This window comes from Pseudochaenichthys georgianus, chromosome 2, assembly GCF_902827115.2.
Source record: "Pseudochaenichthys georgianus chromosome 2, fPseGeo1.2, whole genome shotgun sequence".
In the NCBI taxonomy this organism is placed as follows: Eukaryota; Metazoa; Chordata; class Actinopteri; order Perciformes; family Channichthyidae; genus Pseudochaenichthys; species Pseudochaenichthys georgianus.
This window is the reverse complement of record NC_047504.1, coordinates 4022593-4047109: the sequence shown is the minus strand read 5'-3', so window position 1 is coordinate 4047109 and position 24517 is coordinate 4022593. Positions and strand designations below refer to the sequence as shown.

Below are 24517 nucleotides of genomic sequence, written 5' to 3'. Positions count from 1 at the left end.
GCCTGTTATGGTGCCCCTAAGTGACCGGAAAACATATTATTTTGATGGAATACTAATATTTAGTAGTTATATATTAACGATATATGCTTACCTTTTATCAGCACCCTCTTTAATTAAATTATTTCTAATCATGTTGTGATTAACAGGGGAGAAGTTGTCAATTAAACATAGCGAATTCAGAAATGAATTTTAAATATTTGTTTATGTGTTATGTTAAACAAAATATATATTATAGCCTACACCCACATTTTCACAAATGCTACATTTTCAATCTATTTGTTTTAGAAAAAAGAAATTATCAACAAAATAACACTTGGACCATTTTTCATTTAGCATTTATGGGGAGGAAATGGCATTATTACATACAGTCCATATATAATTTGGTATGATAAAACAGGTCAAGAAAAATGAAAGGTTACATCTATTCAATCATGAGTACAGTAACATGAATATTCCATATATTAATGAACATTTGTTTGCTGTATTACTGTGCAAAACAAAATATACATATCTACTGAATGTGTGAGAAGTACAGTATCAGTGAATGGGCCCCTGTAGTGACATCACTGGGTTTATATGTAATCAAAATGACTTCCTATTCATAATCCTGTTTGCCAAGGAAATGAAAAAAACCAAAGCAATGAACCTAGTTGAGACATGTGATGATGGTTTACATAAAACACACACCAAAAATGACAACCCTGTTATGTGCCTACAACAGTATGATGCTATCATTTTAGTAATTTGCTGGCGTTTCCGATGCATTTATTACCTATTAATATACGAGGTAACCAATCAGGTCTTGCATAAAAACAGCAAGAAAAATGTTTCCCCTTTTGGAAAACGAATTGCAAAATATTGTATAAGAGGACCACTCCACGGTGAGAAAAATGAATCAGTTATTATTTAGGAAAGACTTGTGATTGACAATATTTGTTAAACATAGAAAAATAATGTTATAGCTCTTAAATGGCGGATTTAATTGTCATCCCTGCCCCTGTTATGGAGGCTCTTCGTCAAATCTACGGTGTCAACACATGGTATTGTCAACGCATATGAGGGGGGGAAATAACACTGCTCTGACAAACTGCTGGACCAACATCACCTTATAGAGCTTATAAAAATATACAGATTTAAATGTGTACGACCCAATGTGGTCAATGAGTTTTCAAAGTCAATTCCATCGTCAAATCATTCATTTTTTGATATCCGTTTTGAGTGAATAATAAGCAGAATCAGTACTTTGACTGTCTACCTCTTCTCTATTAAACTCAATTGTAGCTGCACTAGAACTACCTCACCTTTACGGCATGTCAATCCAACAGAATCCATCCAAATAACAGAAAAGAGGTGCAAAATACCAATAGCTGTTTATTAAAAGTGTCACAGCGTGGATTTTTCCTTTGAATCTCGACACATTTCTATTATAAAGTCCTGAAATAGTTTCCAGCCAATGTGTACCGCTTAGGGAAAAATAAAATGCACTTTGTAGCTTGAGACAAGCCAAACTGTGACCTTTCCTGCATCATACCGCCGCTAAAACAGCCTGTATATGCTGCGAGAAATTCAAGTTTCGTCAGTGGCTTTAAAACGAGGACCAGAACCCATCAGAGAAAAATTAAACCTGGTCCTTTTGTCTCTGGGGTCAATTGTTTCTCATTTTGGCTGTCCACCAGGCTTTAAACCACCTTTCGAAATCAGCTGCCCTAGCACTGTCATGTGCAGATGGTTGGATTTCTTATTAGTGTCTTACTGCTTGTTTAATAGGGCTCAATTCCCACTTATAAAACTATTTTAAAAAGGGATTAGACGAGTATATTGATTTTCTCTGACCTAAATTCACACAGTTCAATAGCACTGAGAGGGGGGACTGTACTTGTAAAGTGCTGTCCAATCCGTTTGATATTAGTGAATTATAAACTCCTGATTATATTTTTTTTTTGTGTCAGATTCATCCATAACACTGTCATGATTATTCAAAAATACTTGATCACATCACTCTAAAATGACAAAGAGGGATCACATGCATGAAAAGAATTAGGGTGTGAAGTGAATTTTGTTCAAAAACAGACATCTACAGTACGCGTACACTATCTTCTCTTTCAATGACAAGACCGACGAGGGTTATTTGTACGTAAATCTACCCTTTTCACTTGATTCCTGCTTACCAAAATCCTGCATGTTGTGCATCGAGGAGAGAAGTCCAGTACCCAGTCTGTGTCCAAAGGATTCATGGCTACAGATTTAGCAAGTTCAGTGACACTGCAGAAATATCCTAAAACATTCATCCATGCTTTCCTAGGAGAAAAGTTACAAGCTGATTTTCAGAGGAGTTTTCTGTTTGACCAGGAGGTGGCAGTGATGACGCCATCGAAGTCACTGAAGACTCCCAGAAGTGTTGTTGTGATTCTGGGGAGGTGAAGGCTCGGTTAGCTGTGAAGCAGTCTGGTTGGCAGTGAGAGCTGGAGCCTCTCCGGTGTGGGTGATTTTTTTTATCTGTACGCCGTTCTGTTCAGAGCTGAGATGAGAACACCGTTAGCTCGCGGCCCCTTGTTGCTTGAGCACCGTGTAGACGTTATCCACTTTGCTCAGCCTCTCGAAGAAAGGCAGGAGGTCCAGGAGCTCCGTGTCGGACATGTCGTCGAACCACGAGGCCACAGGCACCTGGATGAAAACGCAAGTCATCAGCATCAACGTTATTTTTTAGATCATGACTCAGGGGCGGTGTGTTTTACTCACTGCGTTATCGGGGTGGAAGATGTAGGAGGCGGGGGAGTTGTCCACGATGATGACTTTGTTTAGGTCCCGGCCCAGGCGACTTAGGTCCTTGACGTAGTTCCCTCGGTAGAAGACACACGACTCCCGGAACAGGCGGGAGCGGAAAACGCCCCTCTTGTCCAGCAGGTCGGAGACGGGGTCTGCGTACTGAAACAAAAGAAACACATAAATTAGATCCGTTCCTAAACCAACGCTAGCTTTCAGAAATAAAAAAACAACACGGACAAGTGTAGCCTTCGCTGCTAAAGGTTGATAACGTCAGTTGTAAGAATAAGTGTACATTGACTGTAAGTTAATACAATAATAAAAGGACGTGAGCAGTTATGGTCGGTGCCAACTTTCAAGTCATTATTGTGCTACCAAATTTAAGTCACACATTTTGCCCACCCTGTAAAACCTTTTCCCAATGACACTTTTTCTTACGTCCTACCTCTAATTTTAAATTGTTTAAAATGTGAATAGTCAAATTCCCCGTATACAACACTGGCTTCTGCAATTATTCAATTTCCCTCAGCGATTTAGTTTGAATTCAACTACAATTTTATGTAGTGTACAAGTATTTGGGTCTGTACTTATTGACACTGAGCAGCAGTTGGCAGCAGGGCAGTATTTCTCACCTTTGCTAAACTGGCAGTGAACAGGACGCACTCAAACAGCTCCCCCATTCTCTTCAGGAACTCGTCGACATGCGGCCGCTTCAACACGTACACCTGGAAAACACAGGAATGTATCAAACCGGCTGCTGCTTTTACAAAATAAAACATGTTTCTACAAACCTTCACTGTCTGAAGAACCATGGCGCTTTCTTTTGATGTATAAAATAATCTTTGCTTCCTGTGCCACATGGGTGTAGTAGTGGATGTACATCATTAGAAACTTAATATGAAGATACTCGTATAGATCACTGAGAGCATTTGGCTCCTAAAGTAAAGACTTGTTTCCTTGAAGTTCTTCCTTTTTTGTCTCCTTTCCGTGGCGTCGGAGGCTGAAGGGTAGCGTTCCTGAATCAAGTCATACGGAATAGGCTTTGCTTGTCTGAACAAACCTATCCTGGATTACTTGAATCAGGCCCAGACCCACAGAGTGTCAAGCATCTCCATCTTCACATCCCTTAAACACCGGCAGCAGCTTCTACACTCAGCACTTTAGAACAACCGCAAGGGCAGTGAGGCACTGATGACAACACAGTAAGGACATTGTGTGTGACGCAAACATTACCTGGTGTACTGTTCCATCTATTTCCACAGGAATGATGAAATCTGCATTGTTCACAGGCTGTTGGAAGGGCAAACAAAATGATTACATTGAATATTAAAGGTGGGGTAGGTAATTTTGGAGAAACCGGTTCGAGTGCGTGAGAATTTGAAAATACACAACCGGAGAAAATCTGCCACTTCCTTACAGAGCCCCTCCTCCAACACGCACATGACCAATGAGGGCACAAGATAAGTTAGTGCACAGGTGGAAGGCTGACAGGCAGGTAGGCCATCCAGTTATTTTAGCCGGGCCGGCTCAGATGATTGGTCGTCCTTTTTACAGCGCCACGGCTTCCACAGATGAATTGTTTTTTATGGATTTCTTGTCAAAGCACTTAAGATATTTATTGCTATCGGGATGTTAAGAGCATTCCATGGAATATAACAACAAGTGTATCTCGAGTCGGTTTCTCAAACTTACCTACCCCACCTTTAAAGGATTGAAATATTTGTATTCTATTTGGACTTTTATTGGACATTTTAAAGTGGAGCATCTTTCTTAGAAATCAAATCCCCCTTGGATGAATAAAGTATTTGTATTCCGCTCCTTTAACATGGCTGAACAGCAATATAAAGTCACAAGAAAGTCTGTTTACTTCCAGGAATGGCTGCAGGCTTGTTTTACAAAACACTACATTGTTTCTCTTACCGTATGAAATGTCACTGTGGTGTTATTGCAGGACAGAAGCAGGTAGAGACAAACAGTCTGCAGTGTGAGAGTGAGTGTGTGTGTATTTAGGAGCGTCTGTGTTTATTTGGGTTGGACAAACAGCTCATTTCGGTTTGGCATTTGTCATCGATGACTAAAATGTCGCCGGCAGAGCCAACAACAACAACCAGATGTGGAGATGTGGGCCTGATGAAGACTTGTTTTGCTATTTAACATAACTATCTTGTGCTGTAATGTGATCACAGGGGACAACTATGTGTTTTACAGCCCCTTTGTTATAAAAAAAAAGCACAAATTATTTCTTTAAGTCCATGCATGATGTAAGAAATGAGGGCGAGACACTGCAGCCATTGTTTTCTTTAAGCGCTGCTCCATTTGCTCTCATAACAATCGTTTTCTCAGACTTGCAGAAAGAAACATCTCATGTATAAACATGTAGGAGTTCATCTTACTTATTGTATCTGTTTGCATCTGTAGATTTCTGAATTCCCCCGTTTCATTTGCATATAGAAACCTAAGATATATAGAAACAAACCGTTTTGCTTTACCTTAAAAGAGCTGTGAACTAACGTCTCGTCCAGATCGATCACCACACAGATCTTTCCCGAGTCTTTTGACTTCACTGGATGCAGAAGTGGCTTTACTTGGTTCTAAAAAAAAAAACACTACATTATATGTATTCAAACCAGCACTCAGCAATAGGTATATACAAGTATTTGAGGGATCACAGACGTAGAACAAAATATGTAAATGCACTTATAATCTGGCTCGTCTCTGAACACAGATTTGATCTTTCCACTGCTGTCAAAACAGGAGAAACACGCCACGAGAGAGACGAGGGGTACACACACCTTGGAGACGGTTCCGTTCTCCTCCACCAGCAGGGGGGCGTTGTTGTTGACCGGCGGGGGGTCGGGCTGGTCTCGACACAGGCAGCAGAAGAGGCTGGAAAAGAGGCCGCGGCTCCGGGGCTTCTTGGAGGAAGGAGCCGGGGGAGAGCCTGCAGAGAGGAAGAGGCGGTCACCGAGCTGCATTCTGTCTGTCTATTTTAAATACCAACTGACGTTAACCATTAACAGCCAATTAAAAAATGGCTTATTCTTCCCTTCTTCACAGCACAGTAAGCAAACAACACATCCTAACCCCATGAACTTATAGCTATGGGGTGCATATCGGAGGTGACTTGAATTGTTCTCCAGCTGATTCCTGTCAGCAAATGTTGGCATCAGGTGATTGAGTTTCGTCTCGCAGGCTTATCTGTTGATCGCTGAGCTGTGGCAGAGCAGGAAGTGTGCACCTGTGCAGCTCAACAGGTAAAATAACAACAAGACTCCTTACAGTACTTGGCTGTGCTTTAAAACTTCCTGGAAACTGTTTGTTTTTCTACGGTATTGTAAAGTCGTTTTATTGACAATAGTGCAATAAAAGTGGGTGGAGACCAAAAATGAGTGTTAAGACATTCAAGGTAAAAAAAAGAACGCAAAATGCTGCTTGTCCAATCTTCTTTTACAATTGTGTTTTGTTGCGTTATTGATCAACCCTACTCTTTATTTAGTATATTAGTGTACTCTTTATTTTATGTGCGTTGTCCCTGCTGTTACAATGTAAACGTGTGATCAAGGATTTTAGACTTTATTTTCTTCAGGTGAACAATTTACCAAGTGCTTCTTCAACCATTCCCTTTTAAATGTAGGTCAGTCATTGAGATTATGTCAGCGTCCACAAAAGTGTGTCAAGCCAAATGTCCAATTGCCCTGTCCCATAAATCTCCTATTAACACTTTCTGTCTCTTACGTACGTGTCTGTGTTACCAACACACAAACCTCCGTTGTGCGTCTCTCTCCGCTCTTTTATTCAAACCCTGCCATTCCCTCCTGGATTCAAATCCTGTCTGACCCTCCGCTGGCCTCTGCCGCGCTCAGGCCAAAACAGGAAGAGGAAACAGACGGGTATCAGAGGAGGAAGCTGCTGCTGCTGCCTTCATGTTTTAGTGTAGCTACAACGGGCTTATGCACACAAATCCATGTAGCTTCTTCCCAGTCACTGTCATGGCAAATCAGCGTTCAGCTAGGAAGAAGAAATTGGTAATTTGACACATCTTAGCTGTGAAATAAATAAAGGATCTTTTTCAGTGCCTTATGACATTAATCACTCCCTTATGTCCTAAATTCATTTTTGCTCTCCTTGTTGCCTTTTTCACTCCCTAGTGACCTCACTCCCTCCTTTGAGTCCATATCCTTTCCAGCGTTCACTCCCTTGCCCTCATTCACTTCCTCCAGTGTCCCTTGGCTTCAATACTTTTTCACACGCCTTTCACCATATAAAATGACCTGCCCTAACCCTGAAACACAGTGTAAGCGTTTTTAATTCATAAAAGGGACGGAAGAAAAGGAATTTATAGATTACAGCTGACATACTGCCGACTTCAGCTAACAAAATATCCCCCGTCTTCCTAAATCTGAGTCATCAAAGAATGTGTTTTGGACGTACAGTCCAATACAATCTGTACAAATGTGGAGACAAAACAATGGTCTTTGTCTTGTTCTTAAAACATATTTCAAATGCAGATTAAATGCACTGTAGAGCGCCATAACTATTACCACTATCATTATTGTCTTTAAGTTGATTTTGTAATTTGCATTCAGGCAGCAGTAAATCTTCACGTTTTGGATAATATTGTAATTAAATATAATATGTTGACAATCTTAGCTTGAAAAATTATCAAAACAACTAAATAACTTTAGCTCTACCATTTCTACATCTAAGTTTAAATACATTTAAGATGTTCCCATCTTAAGTATTAGTAGCTGTTTTGGAGCATCACATTGCTTTACACTGCTGTATTCTTACTAATTCAACAAATAAAAGGTCATGAATACACAGTTATTTAAGAGAAATGTCATTTTGTAGGTTTTGTATCTTCTGATGTCTAATGCTGTGTTAAGGTGCTGTTTACACGACAACGCAAACGGTTGTATCCGCTACTTTTCTCTTTCGTATAGTCCGTTAGTTCACACGAGACCGTAACGGAAACGCGGAAACGGACCCCGCAAGCGATAACGGGTCCCAAGGTGGATAGCTCTGCAACCGGAATGCTCTGGAGGGCCAAACGGCTCCGTGTGTACGCCCTATATGATCATTTTCTGATAACGATGAAGCCATAGCCCCGCCTCTCCTGCTCACTGCTGTAGCATGGTCAGTAGCTACTGTCTGACCATGCTACAGATGTTAGTGCAAAATCTACAGCTCCTCTACCACAACCATCAGCAACAAGTGGACATGGAGAATTACATGAACTACATGTTGCTAAATCCACCACGGGGCATAAACAGAAGGGCAACCATGGCAACCATGCTCGGGGGTCTTCATCGCTGCTTTTGATGTATTTTGTGGCGAAAGTAGAGCGCCACTTACAGGCCCGTTATATGTACTATAGCGTCTCGTGTGAACGGAAGACTTTTTTGATATCGTATTCGGTTTGTTTTGTATGCGTGCAAATGGGGTCGAAGTCTCTGTTAAATATCCTCAGGGCTTTATTTTATTTTCACTTTAAGACTTCAATAATGCAGAGAAAAGCATGTATAGGCTTGGAGTAAACTAGCAATGTGTCAAAAATATAAAATACCACAAGATGCAACTCTACCTAGAACCAAAACCTAATTCCTGAAATGCCTACCTCAACATGTTCTCTCCTGTCCCGTAACTTATAAACATTGAATAATTCATATGCTGATTTATCACAGCGTGACATCAGTGTGCAATACTTTTATCAACCCAGGGTTCATTTTAAAAGCCTTAATCATTTTGTGTAATCGACGCTCCCACTCCTAATAATGTCTGCCTCTTTGACAGCTGAGAAACATGTATAAATGTGCTTTAATCTTGAAGAGAAGTTTCATTATGTGAATTGAAGGGCCTTTTAAACAGCTGCTACACTTTCAGGGGATAACAAAACTCTCCAATAAAACAAACTAATGAAACGTTTAGATTAGTTAGTGATGTCATGGTTATAAAACGTTCAAGTTCAAATGAAAGAAAACAGAAACAGCATGCAAAAGCTCGTTAGGTTGCAATATATTTGTTGTTGGGATATTTTCTGGAGCGCTGGATTATTGTTATTGATTAATGCATCTGTGTTTCTAGGGTCAAAAACACTAAACTCATAACTTAAAATAAAAGTGTTTAGTTTATTTAATAAAAGAGCACATGTTCAATGTGAAAAGTGACTGTAGATAGATTAGTTGCAATTTGGTGCTATAAATAAGTATTATAAAAAGACAAGACAATGGTAGGGGAAACACTGTATTGGTATTTATTATTTTCATATTATTTATTTAAATGTACATTTATCATTTATTTTGCATTGGTTTTTCAGTTAAATTATACGTTCAGGGTAATCAACAGTTAAAAAGATACTGTTCATTGATTGATTGTCGAAACTAAATAAAAAGATTTTTGATTTGAAAAAGATACTGTTCAAATTATTTTTGTTTTAAAGTTCAATAAATGGATGTTTTCAAAGTCAATGAATTATGGTATTTAAGAATCGTGATATCAATTATTGACCAAAATAATCGTGATTATGATTTTTGCCATAATCGAGCAGCCCTTCTTTGACACTATTTTCAGGCCTATCTATTTTATTGCAATGCAGCAAGAGACTACTCCTGTCAGCTTGTGACATTTAAGAATAAAATAGTTTTGTACTAAATAAAGGGTTTTAGAAATTGAAAAGTTTAGAGAATTTCTAAGCGTATAAAAGATGTTATCAGTCGTAGTGACATGACTCAGTTTATTAAGCAACACCTTGTTCGGTTGTGCCGTTGAGAAACACTTACATACCACATCAGAGATGGCCGTACATGAGCAGCCATTAGACATCTATAGAATTTCAATTTCGTAAGCAAATGTATAACCCTTAAATGCTTAGAATTCAAACTATAGAACTTTAGTCGACCAAAATGATCCTCTTATTGAGTCTCAGAGAAACTGAACGTTTTCTCGATGGTTCTCATCATGTCGATATCTCTTAATGCAGGAAACAGAGACAGCATGTTTTCAAAGAGTGGAGAAGAGGTTATGTAAAAGATTAAAAACACACATTCACAAGCAGGCCACTGCATGACTCCAGCCACTTATCATGTAGGCCTATCTATCCACCATATCTTAAGTATCAGAGACTATTGAAATACTACTGTGGTTTGCAGGAAACGATACGAGACAGTGGATTATTCAGTAACCTGTGTTTACACTCTGTGGCATCTCATTGGATTGTGTACAGCAGCGGTGCTAACATTGCATGCTAGTGAATAAATACTACTGATAAAGTTAGTGTTACATTGAGGACATCTCAATGTTACAGCTTCGTTATTGAATTAAGAGGTAAACAGAGCAGCGTTGTAATACAAATACACTTAATGTAAGCCATGGCAGCAAGATAGAAGAGATAACACGTAAAATAATAAGATTTTCACACAGACACACTTTTGAGGATTTAATATATCCATTTATACGAAGTGATAACAGATTTGATTCACATTAATTGATCAGTAATCATAATCCATTCATATCACATGATTCTGAAGTGCACTTTCACTTAAGTCAGACTTTGAATGCATGACTTTCACTTTCAACGGTACATGTTGTATTACAATATACTTTTGCTACTTTTACTTAAGTTAAACATCTGAGTATTTCTTCGATCACTGATAATGCCTGTAGGACATTTTCATGTTTTTATTTATGTCTTATAGCTGCATAATTGCATTGGTACGTCACTTCCTTTACTTTCATCAAAGGCCAAAGGGCCGCAGCCCTAATATTCAGAAGTGAGAAACAGTGACAGTTTTAGTGCTGTGACTTTTAATCCACTTTACTAATGTTGCTATTCACACAAGTGCAAAAGTTGTTGAAGTAAATCAGATCTCAGTACGGTCTGAAATGAAGATCGTGAACTTTCACTCACGGAGCAGCACAACTTTTTTCGGGGGACATGAGTGCAAAACACAACCGGGACAAAAATAAAGACTTACCCTTCTCCCCGGCGGCTTTACTCCCCTCTTCATCCCGGCTGACTTGGGTGATTATTGAGGACGGATTGTCCATCACATCCAGGTCTGATCTACAGTGCTGACCTCACACGTTAAAGTTACAGATTGATCGCAGACTCGGTGTGTTAAACCAACTTAACATGTACGGAAAAGAAGCCGAAACACCCCGGGAAACATCGCAAAAAGTATCTTACAGCACGTCCATTACACGTCCGATGTCGGATACACGCTAAAGTTTGAAGTGTGAAACTTAATAAAATATTTGTCAAGGAAATGGCAACTTTGATTCAATATGGTGCTCAACTCCGCTCGCAATTTCAAGATACAAACATGGAGGTTTCAAGGCTTCCCATTTCACTTAAAGTGGCGCAGTAAGGCAATGGCTGCGGACAACACTCCCACTCCTGCTTTTTGCAAGTTTGCAGATGGTCCCTTAAAGTAGCCGTAACAAAGTTACTCAAAACTTAGCTAGCAGGCTAGCCACACAGCACTTATAACAGTAAAAGTTACTGCTTGAAAAAATATATTATGCCCTTTACACTTCTGACGATGGGTATTTTTGTAGCCTATGCTCAACTATGCGTCCATGGCATTTACATTAGCCTTACGTAATTTACTATTAGGCTACAGATAGCAAAACAAACTAACTTTAGCTAACGGTTCTTTCTGTGATACTACGCAGCACAACACTATAATGACGCCGTTTTCACCACATGTGCTACTTATCGACTTGCTCGTTTATGTATATGTGGGTCTGTACTACTGTAGTTGTTGTGCAATAGCTAATGTAAGTGAAAACTTGCCCAACAGCAACAGTTTTCGTAGAAGTGGTGTTTTTGTAGAAGTGGCAGAGAAACGCCCAGTTTGGGTCCCCTTGAAACTGCCTCTAGTCAGGGAGCGTCGCACAAATGCCGTCTCTCTGCCTGGTGTACATTTATTTCTCATTCGAAATACGGTAGCAGGGGAATGTCTGGCTGCGTGGGTATTAATACGCTTTTTAAAATTATATATTATGTAAGATATCGTTTGTTTATTAAATATATATTTGTATTCCAACAGTTCTTCCTTTATTTTACCTTTTATTTGTATAGTGTGTGATTTGTGTGACACGTTTCTTTATAGTATACGCTTAATGCTGGGTGTAAGAAGAATACATGCACTTTACAAAGACACCAGATATTTGACATCATAAATTAGGAAACGCAGAGTCCAAAACTATTCCACAGAGAGAAGCAAGTTCATATTCCCAATTGTATCAATAGTTTATTACATACTATGTCATAAAAACATCTTCAACTTTTCCCACATATAAACACCGCAAATTGGTACATTTACAAATCTTCAACCATCCAAATTCATACAAAAAGGAACACTGTGATAGCGCAATACACAAGACGTTCTATTATTACAAGGACTGCATGTACTGTGTGTATGTTAAATATTGCAGTCAAATGTTTGCTTTGATCAAATAATTCATCAATTGTGTATTAGTACTAATGGAGAAACATTTACACGATAAATATTTTGGATATTAATCCAATTTAGGCACTGACTGGGTGATCACGATTTAAATAACCTGACCAACCACGGGTAATACAGAGGAACACAGCAATTCACCAGTGTATGACTTTTCCAAGTAAAATGTTATCTGCATTACAGACTGCTTTTCGTTGTTTCTTAAAATGAGTTTTAACCAAAGAACAAGAAATTGTACCAAAAACTCCTAGCTCACCCTAAAAGAGTTCATGTTTACCGTGTGAATCTTAACACCAATCACAAAGACACTCCTTAATACTTTTATTCTTTTGCCTCGATGCTAAGTCAAAAAAGTGAATCAAAAATGCTCGCGCAGGCACACACATGCAAATAAATTAACATGAAAAAATAAACAAGTTCAAGAGAAAAAAAACATATTTTTGGATTTGAGTTTTAAAATGTAAATGCAAAAATTAAATAGCAGCTTGGTACATTCACATGAGTTGTTGACTACTAAAAAGGTGACATAAACAAGGTTGTTCCAGGCTGATCTGGAGACCAATGTTCATCTAAACCAAACAGTGTACTTTCAGAATTCACAATGTGACTAAGAAATTGTGCAATCAATGAGAGGAAAGCAAAGAACATCCGGTGTCTTTTTAGTGGATTAACAGTTTCTGAGCAGTTCTGGACTCCACCAATTCATCAATCTCATCTCTTTTAGACATGGACTCCTGTCTTTTCTTTGGATATTTAAGATGTATCCAGCTTTCTGCGCCTTAACCTCAGTCTGACATTTTCCATGTTTCACTGAGGTGTTTTATGACAGATCCTTCTCTCATGTGTGGTGCTTCATTTCCCCCGTCATCTCACTTGGGGCTGGGAACTTGCGGTGAGGTCCCAGGCGCCGGGGATTTGGGGGAGCCCTGGTAGGTGCGCAGCATCACCTTGTGCTTGGTGGCGGCCTCTGAGCGCCGACTTTGTTGCTCCACCAGGAACTCTTTGAGTCTGCCGGAGGTGAAGGTGAGAGTCTGTCTCCTCAGCTTCATCAGGTAGGAGTCCTGCAGCCAGGCCTGGGTGAAGCAGTCTCGTGTAGTCGAACGCGCCCTGGAAAAACACACACAAAATAGTTTAATTTTCTTTACAACAGGAAGTGTAAAGGACAATTTAGTTGGCACTCACCATGGGTAACTGCTCAACATCTTCTTGAGAAAGGCGGAGGCACTTTGGGACACATTTGGGTACAGTTTTGTGGGGTCAAACTTTGCCAATAGGATTTTGGATTCCACTTGCAGAGGGTCTTTATCTTCGAATGGCAGATGACCACTAAGCCTGGATGTAAACACAGACAATGGCTTCAGTTTTTCCTCAATTGTAAGGATAATGCATTATCTACCAGGCATCTACTTATATTTCAATATTGTAAACCAGTGTCTTATGATTGTAAATTCACATTTCACTTACATGATGTGGGTGACAACTCCAACAGTCCAAATATCTGCAGGGGGACCAACCACTTCCCCTTTGACCACCTCAGGAGCTGGGATCAGATTGATAATATATTAAACTACAGAAATGAAAAGCATCTGTACTTTCAATCAGTCAGTAGAGGTCGTTGTCCTCACCCATGTACTCCAGTGTTCCCGCTCCTGACTCCTGCTGTTTGAGGCTGAGCGGGTTGAAGCCCTGAGCGCTTCCAAAGTCCACGATCTTGATGACGTTGAGGTTGGTCACCAGGATGTTGTCGGACTTTAAGTCCAGGTGGAGGACGCGGCGGTTGTGGAGGTACTCCACTCCCTGGAGGATCTGCACCAGGTAACCCGCCACGTCGTCCTCAGAGTAACGGAACCTGTGGAAGACAATGAGGAGGATCAAAAATAATCAAATACTCAGACAGGAAAAGTAAGCAAAGGACATAATTAGCAACATCCCCAGATAAATAAATACGAATTAGTGTCTATTAATACAAGCCAGATCTCCCAATTCCTGAGATCGAATGTAATCATATAATAAAGTGATAATGTTTTTAATTCCCAGGGGAATAACTGAACATAAGCTCTATAAATACCCTCCTACTATTATTATAATTTGTTCTACTAAAAGAAGAGTACAATTAGCCCCGAATTAAAGTAGTTGGCTCAAGTCACCAAATAGACTGCAACTGTAAAATGCTACGTATACTGTCAGAGTTACTGTTTCTCAGTATGTGTTTCTATACCCTTCCTCCTACCTGTCTATGAGGCTGTACAGCAGTTCTTTGCCGGTGCAGTACTCCGCCACCAGCACCAGGTAGCGCGGCGTGACGTAGGCTTCGTGCAGAGCCATGACCTTTCCGTAGTGGAGGGATTTCAGGATCTCGTACTCCTTCAGGATGTCCTGCTTGGTCTCCTGGCTGTAGGAAATGATCTTCGCCATGTAGATGTTACCCGTCGCGTTCTCGCGGCACTCTCGGATCACTCCAAAGCGACCCCTGGTTTAAACAAAAAAAACAGTCGCATGATAAGACAAAAACAGTAAATAAATCAAATAAGTGTTCCCCCAAAAGGTCAGTATTGGTCTTACCTGGCTTTCTCATCCAGGAAGGTGTAGGGTTTCTGTGGAACCCCTTGCCGTAGAGTTGTGGAGGGCGTAGTGCGTCCTGATGGGGTGCCTCTGGTGTCAGTGCTGGCCCCCTCACTGAAAGGGCTAAGGCTAGAAGCCTGGAGCACTTGTGGGCTAAAGGAGACCGGAGTGGGGATCACACGAGCTGTGATGGTGGTGGTGGTGGGGGCGTATGTGGGCACAGAGGCTGGTTTGGTTGGTGTTGATGGCGGTGTTACAAGAGCTGTTAGCGGTGACATGGGTGGGCTCTGAGTCATGGGAGACACCACATTCACTGGACTCAGGGGTTTGGGGAGAACAAAGGGTGGAGGGGCTTTGACTGGGGGTGAAGAGGGAAGAGAGGAACTTATTTTTTCAGATTGTAGTGGAGGGTTCGAAGGCAGAGATGGCAGAGGGGTGGGAGTGACCACTGTTTTAGATTGGGATGTAACAGGGGAGATTGCCTCTTTTGGAGAGGTGAACGTGGAAGCGATGGTGGAGGCTATCCTGGGAGCGCTGTTCTGGACTGGCTTGGGTGGAGGCACAGTCACAGAGGAAGAGACGACTGGTTCAGGTGCAGTTGGAACTGTCTTTATAACGGCGACAGCAGGCGTCGCTCCTCCAGCTGTCAGAACAGACACAGATTGGCACAAGAATTACAATGTGTGATTTCTACCTTCATGGTGGTTAAGGTGGAGTTCTGCTTTGTCTTTTCAGTGTGTTCCAGTGCAGGATAATCTCCCTTTGCAGTAATGTACATGTTGAGTGTGTTTTAATTACCTTTTGAGTCCAGGCTGACTGGATGGGAGCAGTTGCTGTACGGTCCTTGTCCTGCTTTGTTGATGCAGGCGATGCGGAACCTAAACACGCCCCCTGTTGGCAGGTCGGTGACATTGTAGTAGCAGTCGACCACTCCAGAGGCCACAGTCAGCCAGTTGGGATCACCTGCAGATTGGGATAGATATGTGTGAATATAGAAAATAAACCCTGATGTGAATAGCAAATATTTTTTGTAGATCACAAATGGAACACCAGATGGCGGTGTTGTCAAAGTGATAGATATCTGCACATGCATATGGATGAAGACTGAAGGCTTGAATTGAAACACAAGGTAAAATGTTCTGCATTTACAAACAAGTTAATGCTCAGATTGCCTGCTGAGTAATCGCCTGTCATCGTAACGTATTGGTTATGAAAGTACGCTGAAAGAGACCTGCATTAAAATGGAAATGAGGTAGTGACGCATTGTTCTGTGAGTACCTACATCAGTGCTGCCTGGCAAAGATTAAATGGCAATATATGCCAGACTGAAATCCATCAGACCAAAAAGCTTAATAAAAAGGCTGCTACTCCAGAGTTTGTATGACTTTATATTCATTCACTTAATTATGATACAACAGGTTTGAAAGCAGCACTGGTAAAGTCACTATCCCTTCATGGGCTAACTCATTTCCCCTTCACAACGTATTTTACATTTTTTTTCAATGAGCTGAATGCTGCTTAATTATTCATTTAAAAAGTAGCTAGGGGAACTTCTAAGGTTTGTCAAATGACAATAATTGCTCACCTTCTGTTTTTCTCTCCAGGGTGTAGCTGCATGGAGGCTTGGTGTCGGCCGGCTTCCAGAGCACCAAGGCAGTGTTGTTGTAAGTCTGGGGGACTTCAGGAGTCCCTGGGCGTTTTGGGACACCTTCAAATTGTGGGAAAAGACATATATTACTTTGAATTCTGTCATCAATTCACAATAGCTTACAAAACAATTATGTTAAGCAATCACTTATTAAACATTGATTTGCATCAAAATGTCATGTTGAGATACCACACACATTATAGAGCCCAGGGTAGAAAAATAGAACCAGACAAAGTTTTGTCGTCACACCAAACCAACCAATCCTTCATTTCAAAATGTGTTTACCATGAGGCCTGTGCACCAGCATCAACAATAGAGCCAATTCTTCAGACGAGATAAGCTGTCTGAAGTATTTGTCACACTGCTGATGAGATCATCAAAGGGAGACAAATAGCATCAGTGGATGAGATTAGAAATACTACATGTCCAAAGCAATAACAAATAAAGTTCTAAAGCAATGGATTTCAGCAGACGTCTGAGAAATGAATTTTCCACTGGAGCCTGAAAGGTCTCATTATAATTATCGCTGCCCTTGTGAGCACCATGGGATGCATTTAAGCCCTGTTGTTGTTCTCATCACACACTGTCAGCAAAGGCATGACTGGAGTTTGTAGTGTGATCATTCCAAAATCACAGGAAGCATAATTTGTTCCCCATTATGTTCCTTTATTTAACCAGGTAAAAAAACTCATTGAGATTAAAATCTAACATATAAAACACAGACATGAAAGGCAGACAAATACAGCTGTAAAACACAAATAAAATGGCACATTAGCCAGTCAATATGCGAAGTAAAACAAACTATTAAAATCATTCAAAAACTGGCAACATTGAAAACGATTTCAGGATATACGAGCACTCACATCGACTAATGGTGTCGTGTTCTCTGTCCTTTAAGATGGACCTGAATTCCCCCATAGTGACTACATCTGAGAGTTTCAGCTCCTTCTGTACATTGCTCCAAGCTGTGGAGGCAGCATATCTAACAGCTGTTTTACCCAGTTGTGTTCTCACTGTAGGGACCAGCATCTGAATAACATCTTGGGAGCGCAGGCCATATGGACTTTCTCTTTGACACATATATGTGCAAATGTAGGAGGGAACCAACCCAAGCAGAGATTTATAAATAAAACCCAACCAATGGGAAAGATAGCCAATTAGCAGCAGCACATAAAGTGCAATGGTGTACTCGATATCCACATCCAGTGATACATCGTAATGCATGCTCGAAGTGGATCCATTACATGATGGATACGAGAAGGGACAAAAATCCATTAAATTAATCTACCGTAAAGTTCATCTCTTGACATTAATATGTATTCCAACTGTATAAATATTCATACCATTCTTCCCGCAATTAAAATTCAATTGCGTAAAATTCAACTCATGATGATAATTACTGCGAGAAAGGCAATAGAGCAGCTGTGCCTCTGGTTAGAGAACTCGCTCCATGTGATCATTTGCAGTTGAGAATGAATGAATAAGATTTTCCATTTCGCAGCTGCCAGCAACCTCATTCTATTCAATAACAACGATCAAGGAATACTTCACCCACACAATTATTACTAGTTTAACAATTACTCCATGTTATTGTGAATTCTTGATCTCCATAGTGTAGAATGAATACAAAAATGCTGGTTTGAATTTGACTTTGATATCCTAATGGTTATTCTGTGGGTGATGATATAATTATAGTCTAAATAGGATACTTACAAGCAATGGACAGTGTGCAGGAGGTGGTGATGGCAGCTATGGGGTTGGTAGCTACACATTCATAAACTCCATCGTCCCTCCGACTGGACTTTGGGATCATGAGCAGCTGCCTTCCATCCGGGTGGGACATCAGGTTGATTCTGTCATCCAGCACCAGCGGTTTCCGATCTGGGAAACACAGAGAATTGAAGCGACTGAATAGCAGCTACTTTATTAAAGCACAAAACTGAATCTTTTGGAAGGTCAGATACCTATGGTCCATGTGATTTCTGGAGGTGGACTTCCAGCTGGTAGGCAGGTAAGAGTGACAGGTTCCCCCTCCAATAAGATGTGGTCCTTCAGTTTGATGTGGAACACTGGAGCGAAATCCGAAGCGGAGCGGCTTTTTGACAAACCCTCCTCCTTGGGGACGGATGAAGGCAGATCAGTTTGAGAGGGGGTTTTGTCTTTCTTTCCCCTCAAACCCCACCTGTCCCAGCGTGACCGCCTTTCCGCCTCTGAGGCTTTCTCGGAATGCATGCTCGAAGTGGATTCAATTGATTCCTTGGATGCAGCGGAGCCGGTCTGTTTCGCCAGCTGATTCTCTGGGATGCCCATTCCTTTGAGTCCTCGCCCCTCAGATTGGGAATGACGATGGCGGGAGAACAGGGGCGTCTTCTTTCCCTCCTCATCCTCTTTTCTCTCCTCAGACTGACTGCGGATTTTCGAGGAGATTCCTGCCATTTGGTTCTCGAACTTATGTCGCATTGCCAGGACCGGGGAGTCATTGACTTTCTTCAAATCCTTTAGCACCAGCTCTTTCTGACTTCCCCCAGCGTCCTTCCTCTCCTCTGATTTGGTCCTTATTTTGGCCGAGATTCCTGCTACTTTGGACTCAAACTTGCGCCTCATAGCAGAAACCGAAGACTCGTCAGCTTTTCTCTCATCCGTCTTTGTATCCAGGGACTTACTGCGACCGACAGCCCACGAAACCCTCTTGCTCACAGCCGCTTCCTGCACTTCCTGAGGCTTTTCCTCCTTTGGTTTCTCAGCCTTCTTATCAACGGACGATGACCTCTTGGCCCGCAAGGAAAACCTCCCGATCAAACTGAGGCCTGTTTCCTTATCGTCTTCTCTTAAATCTTGAACCGATTTGGATTTCTCCTGAAGTCCTTTGGGCACCATTTCAACAGGTGCCCCCCTTGCCCCCGGCCTGTAAACATCTTCCCCCGCCTCGCCCTCCTTCCGGTTTAGTAGGGGGGATTTCTCTTCTGATTTATTTCTGGTCAGTTTCCGAAGGCCACGGGTCAAAGAGGACTCCCGCTTCTTAAACCTCGCTTCAAAGACCTCCTCTGAGCCGATGTCTTTGATGTCTGTTCTGAGCACAGGCTGGCGGGCAGCAGTGAGATCAGGGTTGGATGATGTGGAAATAACACTGGGAGATCGATCAGCAGTTGCTACTTTAGCGAACACTGCGGGGTGTTCGGGTAATGTTGGACTTTCTGTGGCTCTGATAGCAGCGTGTTGTTCAGATGTGTGAGATTGCCCCGCAACTGCTTGAAAAACACTTGCATATGCAGATGATGGTTTATTTTCTTCTGCCTTTGTACCTTTTTCATTAATATGCAACTCGGGATATTCTTTCTTCTCTTCTTCTTCATCATCATCCTCCTCTATTACAATTATAGGAGTAATTACAGAAGGGGATCTAGAATCAGATTCTACTTCCTCTGGCTTTTCTAACTGGGTTTTGGTCCGTTTCTCGATAATCTCATCCATGTTCTTCTCATTCATACTTTGCAAATCTTTCCGTTCTTTCACATTGTTCTGTTGGTCCATTCTTCCTGCTGTTGGGAGTATAAAGGAAGTCTTTTTTGTAGGCGTTGCAGATCTAGACTCCATCGTTGTTTGTTCTGTGAGCGCGGACATTGACGTGGCCTCCTGTAGCTTCTTCCCTTCTATGCTGCCATTGCCAACGGATGGGATCTCTAAGGGGGCTCCAAACCGGCGGTGCAGGGGCATGGGCTCAGAATCCCCCTGGCTGAAGGAGACGCTTTTACAGAAAACTTTGGTCTTTGGCGTGTCCTCTGTAGTCGTCTCTGTAGAGGCGGCTCTGGTGAGAGTTGATGGCCCCGCTCTGGATCTCCTCACGTTCCTATCGAGAGACCCCGTCCGCCTCTCATCTTCCATGCCCAGCGTTTCAAACAAGGGCCCTCGCAGGCCGCTCATCTTCTTGTCTGCGTTCCCTCCCCTGAGCAACCGCTGCCTCATCAGTTCCAGTTTCAGGGCGTAATCCTCCTGGCTTAACTTGGTCCCCCCGGGGCTGGGGCTGCGATTGGGTAGTTCCATGGAAACAGCCTTCTTCAGGCTCTTGTCACTTCCTTCTGAATCCTGTTTTGCATTTCCCTCTTCTGGGTCAATGTGGAGAAGCAGTGCGGAGTCAGCAGAGCTCCCTCTCCTCATGGTTGCCCGTCTGGATTTTGTCTGCGGTTCGTCCATCTCCACACTTGATTCTTTTTTCAGGCTCTCTCTTTTCGTCTGTTCCATTTTGTCCTCATCAGGGGTCTCCTCTTCATCTTTCCTGCTTTTGTAAGCCTCTTCTCTCGTACCTTCCACCTCCATGTTGTCCTTATTCCTCGAGCGATCAGCGGCAACACTTGGCCATGCAGTACCCTCTTCGTCCCCCGGGATCTCGTTGAGAGAGACCCTGGAACCAGAAAAGACCATAGAGAGCGGCATAGGAATGAAGGGAAGCTCGTCCACATCTGCATCGGAGTCGGAGGAAGAGGAGGGGGGTGGGGTGCCTTCTTTTAAGTGCCGCGCCACAACAATGGAGACGTGGTTGGTTGATTCATTCAAAAGCTCTGGGATCGAACGCATCACCATCTTGGATTTGTAGCTGATAAGGGAACGCTGAAAAACACAATAGAGGACATCGTGAGATAGTATCTTCATTTCCCTATTTCGTACAAAGTCTTCAGTTCAGAGTCGGTAAGACAACATACGGACTGAAACAGAGTGTTTGTTAATTTTGGAAATAAAGCTATGCCATCTCCAGTATTATCCCAACACTTATAGAGGTTAATTTATTATTGGATTATGTCTAATACGACAATTTTTGTAATTTTTTACTAAGTTTATCCTACATAATATAACACTATATGAAAAAAGACGACAGCAAAACAGCAGTACAATACTAAATTCCTACTTTAAAGATGATTCCACAAATGAAATACATTTTGATTGTCTTACCTGCCATTTCCTTCTTGACAAAACTTGCTTTAGCATGGATGTGTTGATGCTCTTGTCCATGGCTGACTGCAAGACAAAAAAAGCCACAATCCTTTACCTTCTTTGAAAGAATATCTTATAACACATATAGTTTAGGGGCCGGGTGGTAAACTTTCTAAATGACAACTCACCTTAAACCAAGGATGACGAAGGCACTCGACAGCACTTGGCCTCCTAGAAGAGAAAATACATATATATGAGGAATTTAGAGGCTGTTAAAAGAAAAAATGGCATGTTCATGTAAGGACAAAGTCAAATATGCTTACAGTCTGTCTGCCACCAAAAGCTTGATGACAAATCCCTTTGCTTCTTTGCAGAGGTCAGCGAACATGCTCTCCTCAAACGCCACATTATAGTTACGGATGTTTAAGGCAGTGGCTCTATCATTCTCACCGGCAAAAGGAGACACACCAGTAAGGCTGGAGAAAGCAACAAAAACACATTATCACCAAATGAGAACATGTTTGGTTATGTTAGAAGGAAAAAGTAAATGTATGTAACCTACCAGAGGTACGTGAGGACACCAGCGGGCCTGTGGGAGAGCAGCACAGATGAATACAGAGTGGAACAACATGAAAGAGATTGTATTTCCTTGCCAGTAAGGTAGAGCCTGCAGTGTTTTTCACATCTCCATGCTGGAGAACAGGTGGCTCACCATATGTCTGTTGCCGTGGAGACTGGAGTTTGGTTAACGATCTCTGGTGCGACATATTCTGGCGTGCCATATTTGCTGTAGTACTCCTCAGAGGGCTCCAGTTTTATGGCGTTACCAAAGTCACAAATTCGGATCTGGTCACTCCCGGGACTTGACATTAAAATATTTTCCGGCTACAACAGGAAACAGTTATAAATACATCGGAAATAAATACATTGATGCAGCACCATGCGTGGGATGGCCTGACCTTTATGTCAAGGTGGGCGATGCTTTTTTGGTGAAGATAACGAAGACCTTCCAACACTTGCTGCACACTCCAGCGGATCTGTGTTGGAACACAAGAGCCTGAGCTTCACAGTCATGTTACGTAATGATAGCGCAATGCAGGGAGCAGAAGCACACAAACCTCCAGTTCCTTCACTGATGTTTTTTTGGCAATTCTTTCCAGCAACTCCTCGTGACATCTTCACACAAGCAGTTGAGGAAAAGAGACAAGAGGTGTGACTCGAATGCACAGTCCACGAGCAATGAATTATAAATGAGCAAAACTCCCACGCATGCTATCTCTTGCTAATTCCACTCGATGAGTCAGAGAGAAAGAGCTCCGCTGCGCTTCATTCATGCCTCCGGGGGACTGCAGGAGACATAAGGATTAATGCTTTGGATCTTTTTTGCCCTTCAGATGCTTTTGAGAGCACTTGTACTTAGCAATGTACTTTTTTACACTGCTGTAGAGTTATGAACAAGTTTGCACATGTGTGAAGGGATAATAGAGAATAGAAAGGGCATGATAAAGTATGTCATTCCTACCATGGATTAAGAATTGACACTGAAAGGATACAACTCTGTGATGAGTACCACCACGCTCTTCTTCTCAAAGGCGTCGTGGTAGCAGAGAATCCTCTCGTTGTCCAGCTCTGACAGCAGCTGCATTTCTCCCAGGGCCAAGGCCTTCCTCTTTCCTCCCGCAGAAATGATCTTGGCAGCGAAGTCCGCCTTTCCCTTTTTCTGAACCACCCTCTTCACATAGGAGAAGGCACCCCTGCATCAGGAAGTGGGTTTAACATATTACCAAACATGAACTACCGTACTTTTCGGACTATAAACCGCGACTTTTTCCCCCATTTTTTTTGTACAGCTAACGGCCACTAGGGAACCTCCTAAATATTTGGATTTTACAGGTACAATTAACCACCTTTAACTCTATGGGCTCTATGACCGGTCCGCGCCCGCCACCTCTAAGCGGCGGGCTCCAGCAGGAAAAGCTGGAGGCTGGAAAAGAGTGAGACAGGTCGCGCGCCAAAGTAAAAGTGGAACCGAGAGACAGAACGAGAGCAAGACAGACGGACAATTTAGCTGCTGCGGCTTATATGCAGGTGCGCTTTATAGTCCGAAAAGTACGGTACTTGTTTTTCTATTTGACAGTCACACTAGAAAGTAAGTAAGTGTACTACAGTGACCTTATTCTAGGGCAGGGGTGTCAAACTCAATTTCATCACGGGCCACATCAGCATTATGGTTGCACTCAAAGGGCCGGTTGTGACTTTTAGACTATATGAAAAGACATATGTAAATATTTAATATAAACGTATGTATTACATTATTGCCTCGGCATTTTATCATTATCGGATAGGGTAATAACTTCATAATTAACTACGTCTGAAAGCAGAAGTCTAGGGCAAATCATTGGAAGTCTCTTCAGTGAGAATGTCACAAAATTATTTAAAAAAAATAAAATAAAAAAAGTCACATTCTGGAAGAAAATTCAAATTCTGAAAAAAATATAATTCTGAAAAAAATTTCATATTCCAGATGCATTGTGGGACATGTAGTTTATGTGCAACGTGCAGAAATCGGCATGTAACCGTATAATACACTTATTATATTCGTTCAGAGCTCTTGTGGGGCCACATTAAATGAAGTGGCGGGCCGGATTTGGCCCCCGGGCCTTGAGTTTGACACCCCTGTTCTAGGGCATAGATCAGAAATATAACTATTATGCATGGAAATACATTCTTGACCTTTGTGAACAGTGTCTGGACAAAATCATGTCAGCTCAAATGTCACTCACTAGCCTTTCAACCTAAACAAATAGCTTTTTAAGAATGGGGACAGAGAATCTGCAAATGAGTCAAACGAATGTGCCCTATTAAAACAGTCAACAATTTCTTTGCGATATTGTTTCTTCATTTTCTAACCTTATCTTAGTGAAGGAATACATGTTTTCATAGGGCAACAACTCCCCAGTCCACTTTCATGGGTTTTTGAAGGTCACCAATTTCTATTCATTTTAGCGATGTACAGGCTATAATGAAAAAGAGGTTGGGGGTGACATCTTTCTGTTGTGGACATTTCTGATATCTGATGTTGTGACTTAAGAAAAGTTGAGATACTGTATAGGTTGGGTAACTCATATTGGGAGAAACCTCCGAATCTTGT

General features: G+C 41.7%; 2 protein-coding genes across 3 annotated transcripts in view; both read right to left on the bottom strand.

The window, feature by feature from the left end:
• Window positions 1-318: 318 nt before the first annotated feature.
• LOC117458117 (carboxy-terminal domain RNA polymerase II polypeptide A small phosphatase 1-like) lies at window positions 319-11604 on the bottom strand. The gene is made up of 7 exons (XM_034098387.2): window positions 10737-11604; window positions 5556-5704; window positions 5253-5354; window positions 3997-4053; window positions 3396-3488; window positions 2740-2925; window positions 319-2664 (listed from the first exon to the last, which is right to left on the bottom strand). Exons 1-7 carry the CDS (start codon window positions 10807-10809, stop codon window positions 2536-2538), a joined length of 789 nt encoding a protein of 262 aa, XP_033954278.1. The 5' UTR covers window positions 10810-11604; the 3' UTR covers window positions 319-2535.
• A 399-nt stretch (window positions 11605-12003) lies between these two features.
• spega (striated muscle enriched protein kinase a) overlaps window positions 12004-24517 on the bottom strand; it is a 48426-nt gene continuing 35912 nt past the window's right edge. For both annotated transcript variants that reach the window (XM_034098293.1, XM_034098299.1), the window contains exons 25-42: window positions 22920-23120; window positions 22485-22542; window positions 22326-22403; window positions 22079-22251; window positions 21929-21955; window positions 21690-21842; window positions 21555-21597; window positions 21385-21450; window positions 18405-21045; window positions 18154-18321; window positions 16378-16500; window positions 15591-15755; window positions 14793-15435; window positions 14461-14700; window positions 13856-14079; window positions 13695-13770; window positions 13413-13562; window positions 12004-13337 (exon numbers count right to left, since the gene is read on the bottom strand). In XM_034098293.1, the coding sequence (XP_033954184.1) occupies window positions 13100-13337; window positions 13413-13562; window positions 13695-13770; window positions 13856-14079; window positions 14461-14700; window positions 14793-15435; window positions 15591-15755; window positions 16378-16500; window positions 18154-18321; window positions 18405-21045; window positions 21385-21450; window positions 21555-21597; window positions 21690-21842; window positions 21929-21955; window positions 22079-22251; window positions 22326-22403; window positions 22485-22542; window positions 22920-23120 (5467 nt within the window). In that variant the 3' untranslated portion in view covers window positions 12004-13099. The remainder of the gene's footprint in view (window positions 13338-13412; window positions 13563-13694; window positions 13771-13855; window positions 14080-14460; window positions 14701-14792; window positions 15436-15590; window positions 15756-16377; window positions 16501-18153; window positions 18322-18404; window positions 21046-21384; window positions 21451-21554; window positions 21598-21689; window positions 21843-21928; window positions 21956-22078; window positions 22252-22325; window positions 22404-22484; window positions 22543-22919; window positions 23121-24517) is intronic.